The sequence below is a fragment of the Alosa sapidissima genome, chromosome 12 (genome assembly GCF_018492685.1).
Source record: "Alosa sapidissima isolate fAloSap1 chromosome 12, fAloSap1.pri, whole genome shotgun sequence".
Lineage (NCBI taxonomy): Eukaryota > Metazoa > Chordata > Actinopteri > Clupeiformes > Clupeidae > Alosa > Alosa sapidissima.
In genome coordinates, this window is record NC_055968.1 from 598,693 (window position 1) to 621,935 (window position 23,243).

Here is a 23,243-nt window from a genome sequence, read left to right on the forward strand (position 1 = left end):
ATTCTCTCAAACAAATATAGTTGCACTAGAGTCAACTTTGGCGAATTCGCTTCCTTTGAGTATATTGCCCTCACTCTGAAGGCTGACCCAGCTGTACTTCTATTAACCTTATACCGCCCTCCTAAACTATGGACTGGCTTTCTCGACCAGTTTTCTGAACTTATGTCGCTCATCATCACTAGCTATGATCGGATAATTGTAAATGGCGACTTCAATATTCATGTCAATAAGACAACTGATGCTAAAGCCAGTAAGTTCCTTAATGTGTTGGACAGTTTAGAGCTAAAGCAGCATGTTACAGGACCCACCCACAACCTTGGCAACACCCTCGATCTAGTCATTTCTAGAGGGATAGAAGTCACAGACTTATCAGTAAATGATATAAATATGTCTGATCATCATTGTGTATCTTTTAATATAGTACTACATACTCCAAAAATTCATCCCGAAATTGCAATCAAATCGCGACTCTTGGACATTAGAGCAGAACAGCAGTTCATAGCTCTTATAGACTCCATAAATTTAGATATTTTACATCATCCCATTGATCAAATGGTAGAGGCTCTCAATCGTGAATTAGGCGCTCTGCTTGACAGAGTGGCACCCTTAAAGACTAAAAAAAGGCCCTGTAGCAAACTGACACCTTGGATGAACGAAAATATCCATGATCTAAAAAGATCATGTAGAAAAGCTGAGAGAACATGGAGAAAAACTAAGTTACAGGTTCACCGTGCCATTCTAAAAGAAAAAATAGCAAATTATAATAGAGCTATTCGGAATGAGAGGAGGAACCACTTCTCTAAGGTAATTGCTGAAAACAATGGAAACTCTAGGGTGTTGTTCTCTACCATTGATAGGCTATTGCATCAAACACCTTTTGATACACTCAGCCAGGCATCCTCTCTAAGATGCGAAGAATTTGCAGACCTCTTCAAAAACAAAGTCATTTCTATAAGGGAGGCTATTGGTAACACAAGTAATATGTTTGATAGTACACCCAAAAACAGCCCCCCAAAATTAAGGTCCTTTAGCACTATTACTCAATCTGAGCTTGGTAAAATTATAACTCAAACCGGCTCCTCAACATGTGTTTTAGATCCAATCCCTACTACATTCCTCAAAAAAGTATGTGATAGCTTAGCTCCCTTTTTTCTCAAGGTAATAAATACCTCATTAGAAACAGGTATATTTCCAACTGCTTTTAAAACCGCTGTTGTGAAACCTTTACTTAAAAAGTCAAATCTTGACCATACCAATCTGAGCAACTACAGGCCTATATCAAATCTATCGTTTTTGAGCAAAGTACTTGAAAAAGTTGTTTGTAATCAGTTAAATACCTTCCTCAACGAAAACAGTATCCTTGAAAAATTCCAATCAGGTTTTAGATCTAATCACAGCACAGAAACGGCTCTAGAAAAAATAGTCAATGATCTCAGACTGGCTACTGACTCAAACAAAGTCTCAATCCTTATTCTTCTGGATTTGAGTGCGGCATTTGACACCATTGATCATAGCATCCTAATTCACCGCCTTGCGAAGTGGGTGGGTCTCTCTGATAATGCTCTAAACTGGTTTCAAACCTACATTACTGGCAGAGATTTTTATATCAGTCTAGGAGATCATGTATCTGAAAAACATGACTTGCCTTTTGGTGTGGCCCAGGGGAGCTGCCTTGGTCCCCTGCTATTTTCTCTATATATGCTTCCATTGGGAAACGTCATAAATCAGCATAATGTAAACTTCCACAGCTACGCAGATGATACCCAATTGTATATTTCTGTGGAGCCAACTAACCCAGATGGCCTTTGCTCCCTCACTGCATGCCTAACCTCCATTAATCAGTGGATGAGCAAAAACGTTTTGAAACTAAATGATGACAAAACAGAGGTACTTCTGGTTGGACCAAAACTAAAGCGAGATATTATTCTTAGTAATCTGGGGAATTTGGCACACCAGGTCAAACCAAAAGTAACAAGCCTCGGTGTCATCTTAGATGCAGAGTTAAGTTTCAAGCCCCATATCAGTAAAGTTACTCAGACAGCCTATTTCCACTTGAGAAACATTGCCAAAGTGCGGCCCTTTTTAACTCAACAAGATGCAGAAAAACTAATTCGCGCCTTTATCACTAGCAGGTTAGACTACTGCAATGCACTTTTCACTGGTCTTCCCAAAAAACATCTAAAGAAATTGGCACTCATACAGAACTCTGCGGCTAGACTTTTAACTAAGACTAAGAAGAGAGAACACATCACCCCTGTGTTGGCTGAACTGCACTGGCTCCCTATTTCCTATAGAATTGATTTTAAGGTTATGTTAATTACTTACAAAGCTCTGAATGGCATAGCACCTTCATATATCTCTGAGCTTTTAATATCTTATCAACCACAAAGGAAACTTAGATCATCCAAATCTAATCTTTTAATCATACCCAAAGTGCTCCACAAACAAAGTGGAGAAGCTGCGTTTATCCATTATGCCCCCAAACTATGGAACACCCTGCCTCTGTACATCAAGCAGGCGAGTTCAGTAAATATTTTTTAAAAAGATCTGAAAACATACCTGTACAGGAAAGCTTTTAGTTAACTCATCTTATCCTGTAGACTACATTTTCAGATTATTCTACATCTGCTACTATTGGAGGGCGCAGCCAGCCAGAAGCAGATGGGCTCCCCCTATTAAGTCTGATCAAGGTTTCTTCCTGGAATATGGGAGTTTTTCCTTGCCACAGTTGCCATATGTGCTTGTGGGGGTTAAGAGGGTTAAGGCTGCCAGTCTTATGACGTCATTTTCTATATTTTTGATATGTTGCTGAGTAGATCATAAACAGCAAAGAAAAGTGATTGATAATGACTGACTGACTATTATTGTGTTACATGCTTCAAATGTAAAGCACTTTGAGCTGCATTCTGTGTATGAAAGGTGCTATACAAATAAAGCTTATTATTATTATTATTATTATTAATATTATTATTATTATTATTATAACCCCTACACACACCATTTCACCCCCCTCCACACACACCATTTCACACACCCCATTACCCCCCCCCCCCCCCCCCCCCCCCCCCACACACACACACACACACACACAATACAGTGGCGCAAAAAGTGGGTATGCGCTAGAGGCTAGAGTAGGCCTATCAGCCTGTGAACAATAGCTGGCAAAAGGACGTTATGAGAACCATTTAGACTCTCTTAAAGTGACAATGCATCATTTATCAATACTTATCAAGTATAACATCAGGGGCAGCCGTGGCCCACTGGTTAGCACTCTGGACTTGTAACCGGAGGGTTGCCGGTTCGAGCCCCGACCAGTGGGCCATGGCTGAAGTGCCCTTGAGCAAGGCACCTAACCCCTCACTGCTTCTTCACCTGTGTTCACTGTGTGCTGTGTGTGTTTCACTAATTCACGGATTGGGTTAATGCAGAGACCAAATTTCCCTCACGGGATCAAAAGAGTATATATATACTTATACATCAAGTTAAACATCAAATTGGCAGCATTTCTTTAAAAACATATTCAATACACACTAATGCACAGTAATAGTGTAAATTATTGGCCTTTTGTTTTGCTTTAGTTGTTTGTGTTTTTTTGTTTTTTTTTTGGGGGGGGGGGGCGCGCCAATATTGTTGTTGCATACCCCTCAAAAAATGGGTAGCTGCGCCCCTGACACAATATACTAAAAGTCTTGTCATTTTAGTCTAGTTTTAGTAGGGCTGCACGATTATGGCCAAAATGTTAATCACGATTATTTTGATCAATATTGAGATCACGATTATTCATTAATTTTAGTGACACAATGTTTTCCCTAAACACTGCAAATATAGACTTAGCTGAGATTTCCAAACCGTTTTTGTGCTTGTTACTGTTAATATTTGTTAATACTTGTTAATATTTGGGGAGACTGCGAGTGAGGGGCTGCGACCGCACAGTCCAGGCTGCTGAAGTGCTGTGAGGGCACAGCAAATTTCCCCCCTTTTATGTCCACAGGGCTTCCTGTCAGTTATAATCACCGCATGAAAAGTGGGATTTTCGTCAGTAAGCACTGTAGATTGTCCCCTTCCCCTTCACACCAACACAATGCCAATTTCAGAGGCAAATATATAAATGATGGTCTTTATCACCATTTTCATTCAACAAAAATATGCAGCTCAATAAATATGTTTACACAGTCCAAAACATTTTCAGTCCATAAGTCACAGCAGAGAGAATGTCACTTCAATAAACTAAGGTAAGTCCAACCGTTACGCCCCCCCCCCCGCCAGCAGGAGACAATTCCTCTGGTGAGCAGTGGAAGACCTGCCCGTCGCTTCCGCCAGTAGAACAGCTGATAGGGTAAACAAACAGTCAGAGCACCGGCAGCAAATTTAAACAGAAAGGCTAGCCTACAGTTTGGTTAGGCTACTTCACGTTACTTGGATGTAAGAATGTGGTTCATAAACAATGCATCCGTATCGTCGGCGATCATTACTTCTAGAAGAGAACGAGCACTTCCCTTTGCTTGGAGGAATGGTGAGCATTGGATCATCTAGTGCCAGACGAGCAGTTACTTCTTCAGGTTGGGCCAGGAGAAGGGACAGCAGTCGAGAAAATCAGAGCCGCAGTAGCTGATTGTTTTTACAGCTGCTGGAGGCGAGACAGACTCCAAAGTAGCTACAGAGCAACGCACCACAGACATCTGCAAAATGGACGGAATTCAGACAGAATGCTGCCAGTTACCTACTGCTCCGAGGCTGTGGACAGCCACTTCACGGTGCTGTAGGATTTTGGGGTTCTTGTGAGCTTCCCATTTGTTGTGAGGGCAGATTTTGCTTTGTAGTGGTTTCCTCCAATACTGAGTAGGCTAAGGAAATTCAAGCCAGGCGCGGTTTTGCTGCTATTCATATGCTAACTAGAGCCATTAACACTCTGCGAGCTCTCCACATACGTCCTAGTTGGTTTCTGACAATATGTGGCACAGACAAATGCGGCATTCGCAGGCTCGCAGGTATTAACTCAATGAGTGCCAAAAAGGTAATATTACGTTTTTCCTTCCCATGCGTTGAGTGCCAAAAACGTAATATTACGTTTTTAGCTTTTTTTTTTAATTACAAAACTAGACACACTAACACACCTTATATGTGATTTTGGGAACTCTGTGATGAATGGAAATGAAATATATGACGATCGAAAACTCATGAAAACGCACAATCTGGACATTTTATCATAACTCGGTTGCCGCTTTGGGTCGAATCAGTGACGCATGCACGTCAGCTCAAAACCAGGCCATTTTCGTGGGTCTATCACTAGGTGGCAGTCTCGCCAGGTCACTTCCCGGAAACTTTACAGGCAACACTTCATATTTCATGAAAGACGTTATATCTCCATTTCTAGAAAAAAACAGCGCTTTTGATGAAAACTAGCCACTGTTTAGCTTGGGATTTCTCAGGAACAGAGGCGTGAAGTACACCGTTTGCACCCACTGAGAGCTTAAAGTCTCACCTTTCAAACGAGCCATTGTATGTGTTCATAGCTATAACACAGAATATGCTGTGGCTGTACAAAAATCATCAACAATGGTCTAGATTGCTGGCACTCTAGGACAAAGCTTCCGAAAACAGCTTGGCATTCAATGAGTTAACTGCTGAAAATTAGGGAGAATTCCGGGCGTTTACGAGGACGAAAATCCCATCCCTTTTCATGCAGTGATTTAGCTAACTCATTTTTGTCAGTCAGTACGTTTATGCATAGTTAACCCGTAACATGTCTCAGGAATTGATCAATGTTAAGGTTTCTATGACAAAAATAGTTTTGTGCATTACTATATTTGATTAATTTCACTATACATCTTACAAAACTTATAAAATGCCCCCCTCCACCCCCTTGTGTGATACTGCCGTGATACTGTACCTGCGAATCGGGATTAGAGAGGGATGCCAATATTCTGACACATCATAAATGGTCTTGAAATGTCGGTAAGAATCCATAGTAGTGGAATATCCATGTTGTTTTATTCATAATACGTTTGGTAGATGTATAATCCAGCTCATACGAAAGCAAAGAATTAGAAACAAATACATTTCAAACTCCTTTCCGCGTGCTTTACGTCTGCTGGAAGACGCTTCCTTCGGTACACAAACGATTGACGTACATCGGCGTATCACGTGACTCTCCCGGTTAGATTGAACCCACCCATGTGTCTCTGCGACCAATGGTTCTCGAAATAAGCTGTCAATCATCATATGAATAAATTATGTGAAGCGAAATAAGCCACATAATATATTTCACTGCTTACCAAGCACTGCACACACAAGGGGTCTTGATGGGCTGTTCTTGTCTGCAGTCTTCTTTCTGTGCCTCATGGGCTAAGGAAAAAACAGTAAATATTCAACAAAAAAAAATAACATACATAAATATAGAAATAATGAATGCCTTTACCATTCTATGGAGATTCACTCTGAAATTCATGTTGTCATCATGGAGAAAAGCATCAGCATACTGATCCTGTACACATTAAGTAAAATTAATAAAAGAGTTTATATGATGGATATGTTAAAGATATATTAAGGACACATTCATGACAATCCCATGAACTGGATGGGGGAGGGCATGTTGTCACACTTTTCTCACTGTGACTGTGAATATTATGATGATGAAATGTACCAAATGAAAGACTTTCTTGGGTTCATGTCACATTCATTATATGGTAATATATTTCAATGCAAAATCATTAGCCATTAATTTCAGAATGTGCCATTGTGACAACTTGCCCCATTGATAAATCAAGGACGCAACAGAACTTTCTGACTCAAACACAAGTAAGTGATATGGTATTGTCTGCCAGTAATGATCAGAAATTAAGTCATAACGTCACACTGGCTATACAAATGATTATGTGCAAGTTGGCTCTCGGGTGATATGTTGTGTTGCTTGATAACAGGAGGCGGCTTCATTGTTAAAGGTTCTGTACAGTTGTGTTCAAATAAATAGCAGTGTGTTAAAAAAAGTGACATGGCACTCCCTCAAAAGGTCAGGATGCTTTCTAAATGACTTTGCAACAGAAATGCAACAGAAGTGTGAATGTGAGTGTAAAACTTACTTCAGCAATACAAGTCAGGATAATGAGACACAGCCGAGCACTATTTAGTCTGTGTTCATCTGTGAAATATAGAGGGGGGATTTACACAGACAAGATTTGCAAATTAACAAATGGACCACAGAAAGAAAGGGTGAAAATAGCCCTATTTACATTGTGGGTCAAGGGAGCATTTACACTATACTCGGCTTAAACAAGCCTTAACTAACCCATGACTTGCCCATGTCTGGGCCACAAGTCCAAGCCCCAGTGCTTAACATGACAATGAATGGTTATAACGGCTATGGTTTCATTTACATAATCTAGCAAACAGGGCATATCTGCTAGATAATCGACTAATACTTTACAGATAGACTTTCACTACTACACATTTTTAGTAGCACATTATTTGATATGCACTCCTAATTTCCAAATGGTAGGTTCCAATACTTGGTAATTTCCAAGTGTTTTGACTCCCTTTCCATAATTCCCCAATGGTAAACTTGTAACAGCAGAAATATTTCAATATCGCTATAGTAATCCTGGTAATGTCATGGTAATGCTTGCTATTTTACTCCATTTCTGTCCATGGATAGCTCTACAGAGTCTTTATAACTGATACTTTAACTGTTTACATGGCCCTTAGTGTAAATGCATCAAGAACTCTAGCCCTGATGTTGGAAAAATACCAGGGCTTTAGTTCATGGGGACCAGTGTAAATGGGGCTACTATGGCCAGCAAATAATTTGTCAAGAGTACAAAATATGTAAATGATTAAATAATATGGTACCTTTGGTGTCTTGCATGACAATGGATGAGTACTTGAGGAAGGTAATGAGAAGGTTACTGGTTTGCAAGTTCGGGTCAAGGGGCAGCTCTGCGGAGTTCATCACTTTGAAGATAAAGGAAAATGTTCTGTCAAATTTCAACACATAATCCATCTCAAAATTAGTACATGCATCTATTTAGAAAAAAAAAAAAACACCTTCCATCTAAAAATGCTATACTTGAGTCATGTCCATAAATAACTGTTTAATGTAGCATATGTCTAGAGTTTTGCATCTGTAATTTTGTTGATAACAACACCCACTGGTGATCTATTGAACTAAGTGCCATCAATTTGAATTAAAAAAAGAATGCTCCGATTAACAAATCATGTCAATTTAATTGAGAAAATATAGACAACATACCAACTGTTGAAAGAGATGTTATTGTTTTTTTGGAAAAATATGTTCATTTTGAATTGCCAGTAACACGTGTCTCAAACAATGTGGGACAGGGGCATTTTTACCACTGTGCTGCTTTACCTGTTCATTTAACAACATTCTGTAAATATTTAGGAACTGAGGACAGATAGAGAACCGAGATAGTGCCAGTTAAGCAACTGAAATCCGCACCTCCGCACTGTCATAGATGCTGGGTTTTGAACTGAGCATTGAGCAATGATTTTCAAAAAGAATTTGAAATTTTGATTGGTCTAACCACAGGATCCTTTTCCACTTTACCTCAGTCCATTTTCAATGAGCTCAGGCTCAGATAAGATGGTAGCATTTATGTATCATGTCTAAATAAAAATGTCTTCTTTGCATGGTAGAGTTTACACTAGCATTTGTGAATGGAGCATTAAACTGTGCTCATAGACAATGGTTATCAGACGTTTTCTTGAGACCATACAATGATTTTACTTTACAGAAAAGGTCTGGTTTTAATGCAGTGCCATCTGAAGTCCAAAATACCCAGACCATCCAACGATTTATCTGGATTCTCTGAATATTTTAATGATATTATGTACTGTAGACGATGAAATCCACAGTGATGAAGTGATGTGATGAATACGACTATGGGCTGTATTTTGGGCACCAGCGCATGGCGTAAAACTCGTTTTTCACCCGCGGAAAGTTTAATTTGGTATTTTGCACGTTTATTTGTTAAACATTGTGCCCAGGGGTGTGGCAATTAACAACCTAGAGAGGGGCCTGGCGCGTTGTCTAAAAATCGCTATCATACACCCCCTAAACCTGGTCAGAAGTCAATGGCGAGTTGTTCATATGCTATTTTAAGAGTGCATGTCAACAGTCATATTGGCAGGTGCACGCACCATCCTTCTATCATTCATGAACGCACACCAGCCCACGTCCATGCAAAGCATTACAAATTGCACGATTACAATGGGAAACATAATTAGAATAAAGATATTACAAAATACTGTACATCTCATGATGAGTAGTTATTCACCATCATGTGCAAATTGGTAATGACGGTTAAAAGTGATTAGGGGAGAGGCGAGAGACACGTATGGAGCACAGCTGAAGACGCACTGTCACGAGATATAAGCAACTCCTCTGCAGGATAAATGTTGTTTTATTCAGTCATTTGAGCAATATTAGGGTAAGTGTTGCTTTTTCCAGCCTATGTTTTCGATGGTAACCCATTGTCAGTCGTGAAAGTAACTGCATATAACTGTCTTTGTTGACTGACACCTTGGTGAAGTTAGTTTCACTTTGCCAATGAGTTCAAATAATAGACGAGTGCAAATGCGTGAAGGCTATGCTAGGTTTTAGTAATGCATGGTTTAAGAATGACTATTTCATACGGTCTCGCAAGCAGCCTCCTTCAAATGCGCCTTTGAATGCCAAAATACCGATGCATTTATTTGACATATCGCGCTTTGCGCCGTTAAAGGGAATGACAGATGTCATTCTCATTGGTTTAAAATGATGTTACGCCCCAAACACACCCATATGACTGATTAAAAAAAAACCTAGGAACACCTTGTTGCGCCATGCGCTCCACTTTTGATAACGAAACCCCTCCCAATGTGAACGGGACATCCTACTAAATTTGAATAGACTTTTGACGAGTGACGATGCACTTTAGAATGTCATGATAGGGCCCTACAGTATATCTTCACTTCTGAAAGACTCAGTCTCCCTGGGATGCTATTTTTTATTCCCATTCATGGTTCCAGTAAACCTAATCAGTTGCGAAATGTTTCTTCTTTTGTTGTCTTTATCATTACACATCTTTTCCAGCCTTTTGTTGCCCCATCCCAACTTTTTTGAGATGTGTTGCGGGCATCAAATTCAAAATGTGCTGATATTTTCCATGAATGATTTGTAAATCATATCATTCTTAATTTATTCACATTTTACAATTCAATAAAAAACGGAATAAATGTAAATCTCAATTGATAACAATGCCAAACAACTACTGTGTGTGTAAAGAGCGGAGTTATCCACAGATTGTGGTTGGCCTAACTGTAATCTACACTACCAATTAAAAGTTTGGAGACACTTAGAAATGTCCATTCCACTCCATTATAGACAGAATACCAGCTCAGATCATTTGCATTGTTTTTTTTTACTCAGGGCAGCAGTTTTCGGATTACATTATGTGCTTATATAATTGCAAAAGTATATTCTCCAATGTTTTCACAGTTAGCCTTTTAAAATGATATCAGATTAGTAAACAGAATGTGCCTTTGGAGCATTGTATGAATGGTTGCTGATAATGAGCAGTGTAGATATTGCATTAAAGATCAGCCATTTCTTTCTACAACAGGCGAGAACCCTTTTGTACGGAGTCCTGGATTTGACAAGAAAAAAAAATGAAAGTAAAAAAAAAAAAACTGAGAAAAGGTATGTACTGGGGACAAACACTGACTAGGTTTGCGAGATCTTGAGTTTGTTTTCGCGAGATCAGAAGTAAAGAAGTGGGAGGCCCATGTAAATAAATGGAAAGTAAAGAAATGGAAAGGTCTGATGAGCCATGCCATCTGGTCTGGTACTGCACCATTGGGACGTGACTATAGGGTGCGTTTCAACCGATACAGGGGGAAAATGCTTGCACACAATTTGATAATATGTGAACAAGTTTCATGCTGTAATCTAGCCCTGACATCAAATATTATCTGTTTTATGTAGATTTCTACACCTGCAGCATTTACCATTAGGCTACCAACAACTAATTTTACCATTAGGCTACTAAAAAATAATTTCTGGTGTGAGCCTATTTGCTATAGTAACCTACCATTAGGCTACTAAAAAATAGCCTACCATTAGGCTACTAACAAATAATTTTACCATTAGGCTACTAAAAATAATTTCTGGTGTGAGCCTATTTGCTATAGTAACCTACCATTAGGCTACTAAAAAATAGCCTACCATTAGACTACTAACAAATAATTTTACCATTAGGCTACTAAAAATAATTTCTGGTGTGAGCCTATTTGCTATAGTAACCTACCATTAGGCTACTAAAAAATAGCCTACCATTAGGCTACTAACAAATAATTTTACCATTAGGCTACTAAAAAATAATTTCTGGGGTGAGCCTATTTGCTATAGTAACCTACATTTAGCAACCTGTCTGTGTGTGTGTGTGTGTGTACGCGTGCGGTGCGTGAGGGAGAGTGAGCGAGACAAGATGAGGGTGCATGTATGTGTGTATGTGAAGAAGGGGTTCTTTTTTTGGGCATACTCTCTTGCAATTGAACGTGAATAAGTTTACTACTTAAAAACATCAAAGCTAAACATCATATCTGGTCAAACCGCATCACAACATCACTACAAATACAGTATGCGATCAGAGAACATCAATGTATAGGCTACGTAGATAGATAGATTGATAGATACTTTATTGATCCTTTATTGATTGTTTCAGCGACGCTTGGTGAAACAGCAAGGAGTGGATGTTTTCGGTTCAGATGCTTGTTCTCTTCCTTTTTGAGTATGTAATGATCCCAAAACTTTAGACATTCTCTGCCATTTTTAGACATCTTGATTCTGCCACCGCGGCAACTAAATTCAGAATGTATCACGCTCTAGTGGTGTGCTTCCTGAACAACGGTCTGTGTGGAACAATCAGATCCCTGTGAGTATAGTGCGCGTCATAGGAATTTAACGAGTTTTTGCCTCGAGCAATTTTTGTAATCGAATAACTCGATGAATCGTTTCAGTCCTAGCTGAAATATAGCCTACACTACTTTTGACTATTTCTGAACAGTGAAACAAATATGCTTTGTGGTTGTGAAATCATTGCTGTGCACCAGATTGATGCATTTAAACACTAAAATATTAAACATTTTCTTTCAGGGAGGCATGCCGCTGGACCCCCCTACCATGGCTTGATTTCAACTTCCGGCATGTAACAGCACTGCTGCTGGAAAATTTTCTAGGGAAACACTGATCCTGTATTTGACATTGAACTATACTCTCATTCAGGCGTAATAATCCAGTCACTAACCAATACATCTGCTGCAGCTCAACTTTTCAGGTGCTGCATGATATCATTGTGCTGCTGTGCCCATGGTGTTCCTTGATTATTACGCTGGAATGAGAGTACAGTTCCATGTCAAATCTGCCTAGAACATCACCACGTTTCATTTTCCGTTGGTCTTATTACACTTTCTAACTTGAGAGGAGACAACTTTTAAATAGGAAAATTACCGGAAATCTTGGTCACTTTCAAACGTGAGGCTAGCAGGCGAGAAGCTAATGGTCTAATCAGATTCAATGATCTATGCTAGGCTGGACACTGCACGAAAAGTGTAATTTTAGTCAGTATGAGGCACTGTAGATTGTCGTGAAATTCAGGCTTGTGGCTGTTCACGGCAATTTGCAGGCAACGCCGAAAACTGCCATGAATTGTCAGAAATTGACGTGGGCCTTGCTTGGCAGTCGTCCCCCCATGACCCCCCTCTAGTCTAGTTGCATCTCCCATAGGCCCAATAGTGAACCCAGAAATGTTGAGTACCCTAAAGTTTTATTGCAGAAATGTCATCTATAGGCCTAGTGGATGGATTTCAACTTGGTTGCTAAAAGTTGCACCTAGGGCAATTTGCATAATTAGCATAAGAAGATAATTAAAGCGTAAATAGGGTAAATTTTTTAAATTATAGCGATCATGAAACTTTCTCAGTTGCTTACTTATGTTAAGATTCGAAAAAAATGCATTGCATGATTTTTATATTTTAATGTTTAAATATGCAAATGAGGCCCTATAGTCTAGTTGCCTATCCCATAGGCCCAATAGTAAACCCAGAAATGTTGAGTACCTTAAAGTTTTATTGCAGAAATGTCATCTATAGGCCTAGTGGATGGATTTCAACTTGGTTGCTAAAAGTTGCACCTTGGGCAATTTGCACAATTACCATAATTATGTATCAGGCAAATACCAACATAGGCTTGTCGGGAATAAAGAAGAACTAATGAAACATTCAGAAACCTTAAGTCTCCTGATTCCAGGTTTAAATGTCACAACCTACAAATCACAAGGAAATGGAACATCACTAGATTGCAAAAATGCTCAATGGGACCCCCCCCCCCCCCCCTTTACCTGGCACACTAGCCAACACACAGCCTAGACAGGAGGGTATACTGCCTTCTATGGGGCTCAATGGAAACCTTCCCATCCCTGGCTTCACCCTGCCAGCTAGCTAACACATGGCCAGGGGCCTCATGTACAAAGACTTGTGTGGATTTCATACTAAAACATTGCGTACGTGCAAACCTGAAAAGTAGCGTATGCACAAAAAAATCCTGATGTATGAAATTGCGTACGCAGCATTCCACGCAGCTTTTCTTTGTACATCCTGATTAACGTGAAACTCTCTCCTCCCTCAATCACACTCATTTTAACTAAGGCCATTCTAAGGCCATTCGAGAGCGCAGACCTCCGCGAAGACAAAATGGCCTATCCCGCAATATTAATAACAATGAAAACTCATTTGTGAATCCATTTATACTCTAACCTTCTCCAAAGTTTAATAATTGAAATCATCAAATTATATAAAAAAAGTTAATCTCCAGCGAATGCAAGGTAGAAGTGCTTATCCGACGAAATGGCAAGAATCTTACGTCTGTATCATCTATAATATACAGACTATATATATGCTATTAAGGGAACATTAGGTTTTCCAAAATTGTTAAAACACATTTTTTGAAACCTTCCACCCTTTTCTCCATTCTCAAACTACATTCACAGAATGTCTGACAGTTCTTGCAAAATAAAACACTCGCCTCAAAAGTTTTACTGGCTCAGAACCAAACAGTGTCAGAGTACCGATCCAGTGTATGATTGAAGTGTTCCCTTAATTTTTTTGAGCAGTATATTTAATGTTTTTCTCCATTCTGCTTGCTGCTAGCATAGATTGTAGGGTGGTGGGGGGTAAATGTATAATTACAGAAATAAATGTATAATGTTCTACATAAACAATATAAAATATTATGTAGCCTAGGCTATATATGGCCTGATGAAAGTGGACAGCTAAGAGACCTACTGACTAGGCTATCGAAGTTGTGTGGAAGATCTGCTCCAAGAAAATCCTTGTAAAAGACGGATAGACAGCCAATCTGAACACTTGTGCACCAACCAGCTGAATATTCCACATAGCCAGCCTTTGATGGGCCTAGCAAAAAAGCTACTTAAGCTATATCGCGGTGGTCATCTCAGTCTGTCACCTCATACGCTGCGCATCCCACGTTATTAGGCTACCGGCATGCCGACTACGAGGGCAGTGGAAAGTGAAAGTAATTGGGCTGCAATCGCACAGTCCACTCCAGGCTAAGAAGTGCTAAACAACTTTTACAAATAACGAATCCTGATTACCTCTCTGCTGCTGTCTGGGGCTTTTGCAAATGCAAATCATGAAATACAAGCCTTACAATGAAAGACAGATATCTTCTGATATAACGATAATGAAAGAAATTGTTTATTTTAACACGGTGAAGAGGGACGCATTTGGCGCTGTGTTTGTAACACGCCATCCTTCATAAAAACAAAATATTCCCATATAACAGACGTGCTTTTCCTTTTAGTCACCAATTCCTCTTCACCCAAATGTAGCCTACCTCGCTCGACTCACTATCTTCAGCCATCACGACTTAGCTCCCGCCTCAACACCTAAAACACCACACACCTAAACTTGTAGGGGACGGGCTTCTAGGGCAGCATGACAGCATCGGTTTGGTAAAATATGTTGACATTCAGAATGTGAATACACCATAGACTGTATGGAATGCGCACGGCACAGAAAATGTATCGAAATTTTTCGAAAATTAAGTAATCTTTGCGGTATGTCCATCGCAAGCGTTGATATCGCGATAACGATAGATTTTAGATATATCGTGCAGCCCTAGTAGCCTATGCAGTCAATCACACTAAGGGAGATAGCTTATATTCGCGCTTATTAGTCAGGCTATAGCTATTCGCATGGATGATCCTGTCCCATATGTATTAATTTGACCATAACCCTCCAGTGCTTGAGCACACAATTACCTTCTACGACAGACTCCCTGATGCCCCGATCATCGCAGAATGCGAGACCAGGCCCAAATATGGCCCTGACATGTGCAACACAGCCGATACAGCCTCAGATTGCGGCATGGCACAGGGCTTCAGAGCTCAAATGATACAGGAGCAGACAGTTATGTTGCAAGACAATATGACGCAAGAAGTGACAGTGACATGAGGAATGTAGTTTTTTAGAATAGTTTTTGTTCATTTTTAAAAATTCGGGACATATATCTCCAATTTTACTAAAATATTCTTCCCTTATAACCTGTTATTACACGGCTCTTCACAAGGCAAGTAGAACGCTCCATTGACTTGAATGGGCTTTGACTTGAAGTTCTACGGTAAAATATTTTCATGTAATTACCGCTGCAAACATATAATTACCGCTGTCAATGGCAACGGAGTTTGTGCTTCTACTTCAGGTATTTCATATCACTACGCAAGAACTGGAACTTCATTCAAAAGTGAAAGCAGACGGTTGATCAGCTGTGTTCTAAAGAATGCTTGATTCAAGTTCAGCGTGTGTTGTTGCGAACTATGTTTCTCAGCAAATGCCACGATGAACGGTAACAAATAGGCTAGGCTATGTAGGCTATGTAAGTCATATCGTGGGAAGTTTATTATTTCGTTTTAGCAAGTAGCCGTGTACAGGCTTGGAATTTCACCATTCTGGGGGCAAGGCCATGGCCGTCGTGGCCGCCGTGAAATTCCTACCCTGGCCGTGTAATAAGCGGGATAATGTATAGAACGCCGGTCATTATTGGGAAAATAAGTCCCTTCAGGGCGGAACAAGACCCCTCCGCTGCACGTCAGGGTCCGGTTCGCCCTGTCGGGACTTATTTTCCCAATAATGACCGGCGTTCTATACATTATCCCTTATGTATCTTGCATTCATTAAGAAAATGCTGTTAATTTTCTATTACATTACCACAGTGAGCACACACCCTTTTTCAGGGGCCAGCCAGGTTTGCCTGTGTCGCCCTTTTCTATGGCGAGGCTATGGAGCCTGTACTGTACCTTGTCAATAGCTTTCTATGTTTATAATTTTGAATTTGCGTTAAATATGGTGCCAATTTGTAATCAGATTTTATTAATTTATATACTTTGAGTTTACTTACTTGTTTAACGTTATCCTTCCAATTGTTAATGTAATTTTCTTTCAAGTTTTTTTTTTCTATTTTTGAAGCAATGGTTGAGTCAGTTTTGTTTAGGCCATGTTTTTCAATTTGTCATGAGCTCTCTCTCTGCCTGGTAACACGTGCTGATTGAAGTCTGATGACCTCCACCTGTTCCTGCTCTGCTCTGCCTCACCCTCGTTACCTACCAGCTGCACTGCATTCACCACTCATCATGCCCTCTATATAAAGCCTTGCTTTTCAGTCCACACTTGTCAGATCGTCTGCAACCAGCACCAGTTACCTGCCTGTTTATTGAAAACGCCTCTGACTCTTTGCCTGTGATCCCGGACCCGCTCGACTACTTCTGTGTTCTCCAGCCCCGGTAATCTTGACCTGCCTTCCGTCCCTCTTCTACGAATACCGCCTAGTCCTTGACTGTACTGCTGCTTCGTTTCAATTGCTGTTGTGTGGGTGTTTCCCCCAGGACTTCCCGGATCATCCAGCTCCTGCCTTCGCTGTTCGGCTACTGGGGGAACACACACACGCAGACTCTTGGAACTCCTGTACCCCCCCCGGAACCCCTGAAACCCCCAACCCTTAAATAAACTTTTAAACGTGACGCAATTGTGGTCCTCGTCCTGTTTGGTGTCTGACAGTACGATCTGACCAAACATGGACCCAGCGCACGGTCGAACCAGCATGGAAACCGACGAACCAGAACCACCCACCGCCATGCAACGCCTGGAAGAGACAGAGAGAGAGGTAAACCGCAACACTGCTGACATTGCCTCCCTACTTCAAGCCGGCTTGAGCCAGCGTCAGCAGTTCCAGCAGCAACAGCAACAACTTGCAATGATCATTCAACTTCTCACCAACCTTTCTCCTCTGCCTGCTCCCACCGGCCCAGCCCCAGCCAGCCTGCTCACCGGCCCAGCACCCGAGTCTCCTGCCCAGTCCACTGCTACCGTGGCTGCCGGAGCCCCAGAACCCAGGATCGGCAATCCAGAGTGGTTCAGCGGCGACCCAACCCAGGTACGGGCGTTCCTGACGAGCTGCCGTGTCCAGTTTACCCTGCAACCCAGGACTTTTGCCACTGAAGGGGCGAGGGTCGGTTACGTGATCACTCACCTGACGGGCCGAGCTCGACTCTGGGGAACGGCGGAGTTCGAGCGCCAGACCCCAGCATGTGCAACCTTCAACCTATTCGCAGAGGAGATGCTCAAGGTATTCGATTTGGAATCCACAATAGCCGAGGCATCTCGGATCCTGATGAGTATTCGCCAAGGCAGAAGGACTGTTGCGGATTACTCCATCGACTTTCGAACCGTGGCAAGTCGAAGCTCCTGGAACATGGAAGCATTGGTGGATGCTTTCCTCCACAGCCTGGCGGACTACATAAAGGACGAGCTGGTTTCCCATGATCAACCCCCCACTCTTGATGAAGCCATTGCTCTGGCTGTCCGCATCGACCGCAGGATCCAGGCCCGCCGTCATGAGAGAGGGCGCCAGAGTCCATCCACCAGCACACGGAGTGTCCCAACTGCCCTTCTGTCCGCACCTGCCACACCATCTAGCCAGCCGGACCAGTCTGAACAGATGGAGATCGGCCGCACCTCCCTAACCCCTGCAGAGCGCCAGCGACGCATCACCTCCAACTTGTGCCTGTACTGTGGTGGTGATGGTCATCGAGTCGCCACCTGTCCAGCAAAAGCCGGAGCTCACCAGATGTAGGAGGAATCCGGATGAGCTCAATGAACATTCAGCCCTCCATCAGCCGTAAACCCCTCATCCAAGTCTGTCTTCACCTGTCTGATTCCACCCACACCCTGGCAGCCCTGGTGGACTCTGGCGCAGAAGCAAACATTATTGACACAGGACTTGCTCGTCAGCTGGGCTTGGAAAGCCATCGCTTGTCCACTCCTGTTCCAGCCCGGGCCCTGGACGGTCACGCAATTGGCACAGTTACCAGCATCACAGCCCCCATCTCAATGATGGTGTCAGGAAACCACCGAGAGACCATCCGCTTCCACCTGCTCAGCTCTCCAGGCCAACCCCTAATCCTGGGCTACCCTTGGCTCCGTCTCCACAATCCTCACCTCGATTGGGCCTCCGGAACTGTGAAAGAGTGGGGAAATGCCTGCCACCTGACCTGTTTGCGTGCTGCCTCGCTGCCCCCCGGCTCAGTACCCCCCAGCATTGCCCACGACATTTCTAATGTCCCTGAATGTTACCATGGCCTCCGAGAGGTGTTCAACAAGACCAAAGCCACATCTCTGCCCCCACACCGTCCGTACGACTGTGCCATTGATCTCCTCCCTGGGACTGCTCCACCCAAAGGTCACCTCTACTCACTATCCCCTCCTGAAAGAAAAACTATGGAGGATTACATCAGGGACTCCCTGGCAGCTGGACTCATCCGCCCGTCTTCCTCTCCTGCTGGTGCCGGGTTCTTCTTTGTGGGAAAGAAAGATGGTTCTCTTCGCCCCTGCATTGATTATCGAGGTCTGAATGATGTCACAGTGAAGAACCGGTACCCTCTGCCTTTACTCACCTCTGCTTTTGAATTGCTCCAGGGATCCACTATTTTCACCAAACTGGACCTTAGAAATGCTTACCACCTAGTGCGAGTAAGGGAGGGTGACGAGTGGAAGACAGCATTCAACACCCACACCGGCCATTATGAGTACCTGGTAATGCCATTTGGCCTCACCAACGCCCCAGCGGTATTCCAGGCGCTGGTGAATGATGTGCTGCGGGACATGCTGAATAAATTCGTCTTCGTGTACCTGGACGACATCTTAATTTTCTCCAGAACTCTGTCCGAACACACCCGTCATGTCCAGCTGGTTCTTCGACGGCTCCTGGAGAACTCTCTCTATGTCAAGGCGGAGAAATGCGAGTTCCATGCTCAGACTGTGTCATTCCTGGGATACATCGTCGCTGAAGGCAATATCCAGATGGACCCCGCAAAGGTCTCGGCAGTTACCTCCTGGCCAGTTCCGGGGAATAGGAAGAAGCTGCAGCAATTCCTCGGTTTTGCCAATTTCTACCGGAAATTCATCCGGAACTACAGCTCCGTCGCCGCTCCCCTCACAGCTCTGACCAGCATCAAACACCCCTTTTCCTGGACCCCAGAGGCCAACACAGCCTTTCATACCCTCAAGGCCCGGTTCACCACTGCCCCCATCCTCCAGATGCCGGATTCAGACCGGCAGTTCGTTGTCGAGGTGGATGCCTCAGACGTGGGAGTCGGGGCCATACTCTCTCAACGGGCAGAGGAGGACAACAAGTTGCACCCCTGTGCATTTTTCTCTCGCCGGCTTTCACCTGCAGAGCGCAATTATGATGTTGGAAACCGTGAGCTGTTGGCTGTCAAGCTTGCCCTGGAGGAGTGGCGTCACTGGCTGGAGGGGTCCACAGTTCCGTTCCTGGTCTGGACCGATCACAAAAACCTCGAATACATCCGCAATGCCAAACGTCTTAACCCCAGACAGTCCCGCTGGGCCTTGTTTTTCACCAGATTCAACTTCACCCTGTCATACCGCCCAGGTTCTCGGAACACCAAGCCGGACGCTCTCTCCCGTCAGTTTCATAAGGATGACGCCCCTTCCCAGGAACCTGCATCAATTCTGCCCGATCCCTGCGTCGTAGCTGCCCTGACCTGGGATATCGAGGAGGAAATTCAAGAGGCCCTCCGTGACCATCCCAGTCCCAGTGCATGCCCAGACGGTCGTCTCTTCGTCCCAGATAATTTGAGGTCCCGGGTCATACAGTGGGGACACAACTCCCGCCTTGCCTGCCACCCGGGCTCCGCCCGCACCTGCCATCTCCTTGCCCAGCGCTTTTGGTGGTCGTCTTTGAGAAGGGATGTCCGAGAATTCGTCCGTGCCTGCCCCACCTGCAATCAGAACAAGTCCTCCACTCGGCCCCCCGCTGGTTTACTCCAGCCCTTGCCTGTGCCCACACGACCCTGGTCCCACGTCTCCTTGGACTTTGTAACTGGCCTCCCACCATCAGGTGGGATGACTGTCATTCTCACTGTGGTTGACCGGTTTAGCAAGATGGCACACTTCATTCCCCTCCCTAAACTGCCATCTGCCAGAGAGACCGCCCAGGCTGTTCTTGATCATGTCTTCCGTCTACACGGGCTGCCCAGGGATGTTGTCTCTGACCGAGGCCCGCAATTTACCTCTACATTCTGGAAGGAGTTCTGCCGTCTTCTAGGGGCCACAGTGAGTCTCACCTCTGGGTTCCACCCCCAGTCCAATGGTCAATCCGAGCGGGCAAACCAGGAGCTGGAGAAGGCGCTGCGGTGCATGGTTTCTCGCAAACCCCAGGCTTGGGCACAACAACTGATGTGGATAGAGTATGCTCACAACTCCCTCACCTGCTCTGCCACTGGTATGTCACCTTTCCAGTGTGTGTATGGCTACCAGCCCCCCCTGTTCCCCAGCCAGGAAGGAGATGTGTCCTGCCCGTCTGCCCTCGCCTATGCCCGCCGTTGCCGTCGTACCTGGTCACAAGCTCGTGCCACGCTACTCAAGTCAGCTGTCAGCTATGCCACTGGGGCTAACCGCCGAAGATCGCCGGCACCCGCCTACCGTGTTGGCCAGAAGGTGTGGCTGTCAGCCAAGGATCTCCCACTGCGGGTGGAATCGCGTAAACTGGCACCTCGATTCCTCGGCCCGTTCCCTATCCAGAGGGTCATCAGCCCAACCGCAGTCCGGCTCCAGTTGCCAACCTCCATGAGGGTGCACCCTACTTTCCATGTTTCGAAAGTCAAGCCGACGCATGAAAGCCCGCTGGTCCCCGTGCCGCTTCCTCCTCCTCCTCCTCGCCTCGTTGACGGTGGGCTGGTGTACACCGTTCGACGCCTGCTTCGGTCCAGACGGCGAGGTAGGGGCCTCCAGTATCTCGTCGACTGGGAGGGCTATGGACCTGAGGAGAGAACCTGGGTGCCAGCCAGTCGGATTGTGGACCGGACACTCATCGCCGACTTCCACCGTCTGCATCCTGATCAACCTGCAATCCGTAGGGGCCGCCCCAGAGGGGTCCCTAACCGTCCTGCCCGCCCGGCTTCCTGTCATGTGCCTGACCCTGACCCTGTCTCGGTACCTGTCCCGTCTTCTGTCCACGACCCTCCAGCTCCCTCCGAGGATGAGGATGTTCACTCGGACCGCTCGGAGGAATTCTAGCCCTCCACCGGCTCCCCTCCGCCCTCCCGACGTGGTGTCACTCTTGGGGACTTCTGGGGCCGTCCCTTAGGGGGGGGGTTCTGTCATGAGCTCTCTCTCTGCCTGGTAACACGTGCTGATTGAAGTCTGATGACCTCCACCTGTTCCTGCTCTGCTCTGCCTCACCCTCGTTACCTACCAGCTGCACTGCATTCACCACTCATCATGCCCTCTATATAAAGCCTTGCTTTTCAGTCCACACTTGTCAGATCGTCTGCAACCAGCACCAGTTACCTGCCTGTTTATTGAAAACGCCTCTGACTCTTTGCCTGTGATCCCGGACCCGCTCGACTACTTCTGTGTTCTCCAGCCCCGGTAATCTTGACCTGCCTTCCGTCCCTCTTCTACGAATACCGCCTAGTCCTTGACTGTACTGCTGCTTCGTTTCAATTGCTGTTGTGTGGGTGTTTCCCCCAGGACTTCCCGGATCATCCAGCTCCTGCCTTCGCTGTTCGGCTACTGGGGGAACACACACACGCAGACTCTTGGAACTCCTGTACCCCCCCCGGAACCCCTGAAACCCCCAACCCTTAAATAAACTTTTAAACGTGACGCAATTGTGGTCCTCGTCCTGTTTGGTGTCTGACACAATTAGGTAATAGGGGGTTCTTCTCTGGGTTTCCATCCCTCAGCTGGGCAGCAGTATGGTGGTATCTGTTTGGTTCACTGTGTAGAATACAATAGAAACTTTAATTGCCACAACAATGTTGGTGGTATTTTCCGGTCCGGTCCGGTGGTGGGGGGTGGGGGGTAATAGTGGGAGGGGACAAATTAAATAAATAATTGCTGAAGGGTAGAAGCTGTTGTTGAAGCACGTCGTTCCTGTCTTTAGAGATCTATAGTGTCTTCCAGAGGGCAGAAGTTGGAAGAGATCATGGCTCGGATGTGAGGCGCCCCTGATAATCTTGGTTGCTCGGTTCAAGCTGCGTTCAGCATACAGAGAGTGGACTGATGGAAGGTCACAACCAGTGATGTTGGAGGCTTTGGTGACAACTCTCTCTAATTTCCTCTTGGTGCGACTGTCAGAGATCCCATACCAGACGGTGATTGAAGATGTGATGACGCTTTCAATGATGGCTTTGTAGAAGAGCACAAAAAGTGTTTTGTTGACATGAAACTCTTTCAGTTGTCTTAGGAAATAAAGTCTCTGATTTGCCTTTTTGATAAGGTGGGTGATGTTAATGTCCCATTTCAAATTATGGCTGATATGTGAGCCAAGAAATTTAAAGGAGTCAGTCAAGGTTACAGGCTGTTCACATATAATAGACGGGGCTTTGGTGTTAGGCCTTCTCATGTCCACAACCATTTCTTTGGTTTTTGAGGCATTAAGATGGCTTATTTTCAGTACACCAGTCCGTAGCCCATTTCACCTCCTTGTGGTACTGAGACTCATCATTGTCACTAATGAGGCCGATGATGGTGGTGTCATCTGCATACTTCAATACTTTGACAGAGTGATGGTGAGATCTCATGTCATTAGTAGGTGATGCCAGAATTTTTGTGGATATTGAGAAGGAGAGGGAATTTTCGTAATTCAGCTC

General features: G+C 44.2%; 1 protein-coding gene across 3 annotated transcripts in view; it reads right to left on the minus strand.

Moving 5' to 3' along the window:
- armh3 (armadillo like helical domain containing 3) overlaps positions 1 to 23,243 on the minus strand; it is a 129,388-nt gene that overhangs the window by 67,653 nt on the left and 38,492 nt on the right. For all 3 annotated transcript variants that reach the window (XM_042056163.1, XM_042056162.1, XM_042056164.1), the window contains 4 exons: positions 7,846 to 7,947; positions 7,080 to 7,138; positions 6,419 to 6,484; positions 6,276 to 6,345 (listed from right to left, as the gene is read on the minus strand). In XM_042056163.1, coding sequence (XP_041912097.1) covers positions 6,276 to 6,345; positions 6,419 to 6,484; positions 7,080 to 7,138; positions 7,846 to 7,947 — 297 coding nt within the window. The remainder of the gene's footprint in view (positions 1 to 6,275; positions 6,346 to 6,418; positions 6,485 to 7,079; positions 7,139 to 7,845; positions 7,948 to 23,243) is intronic.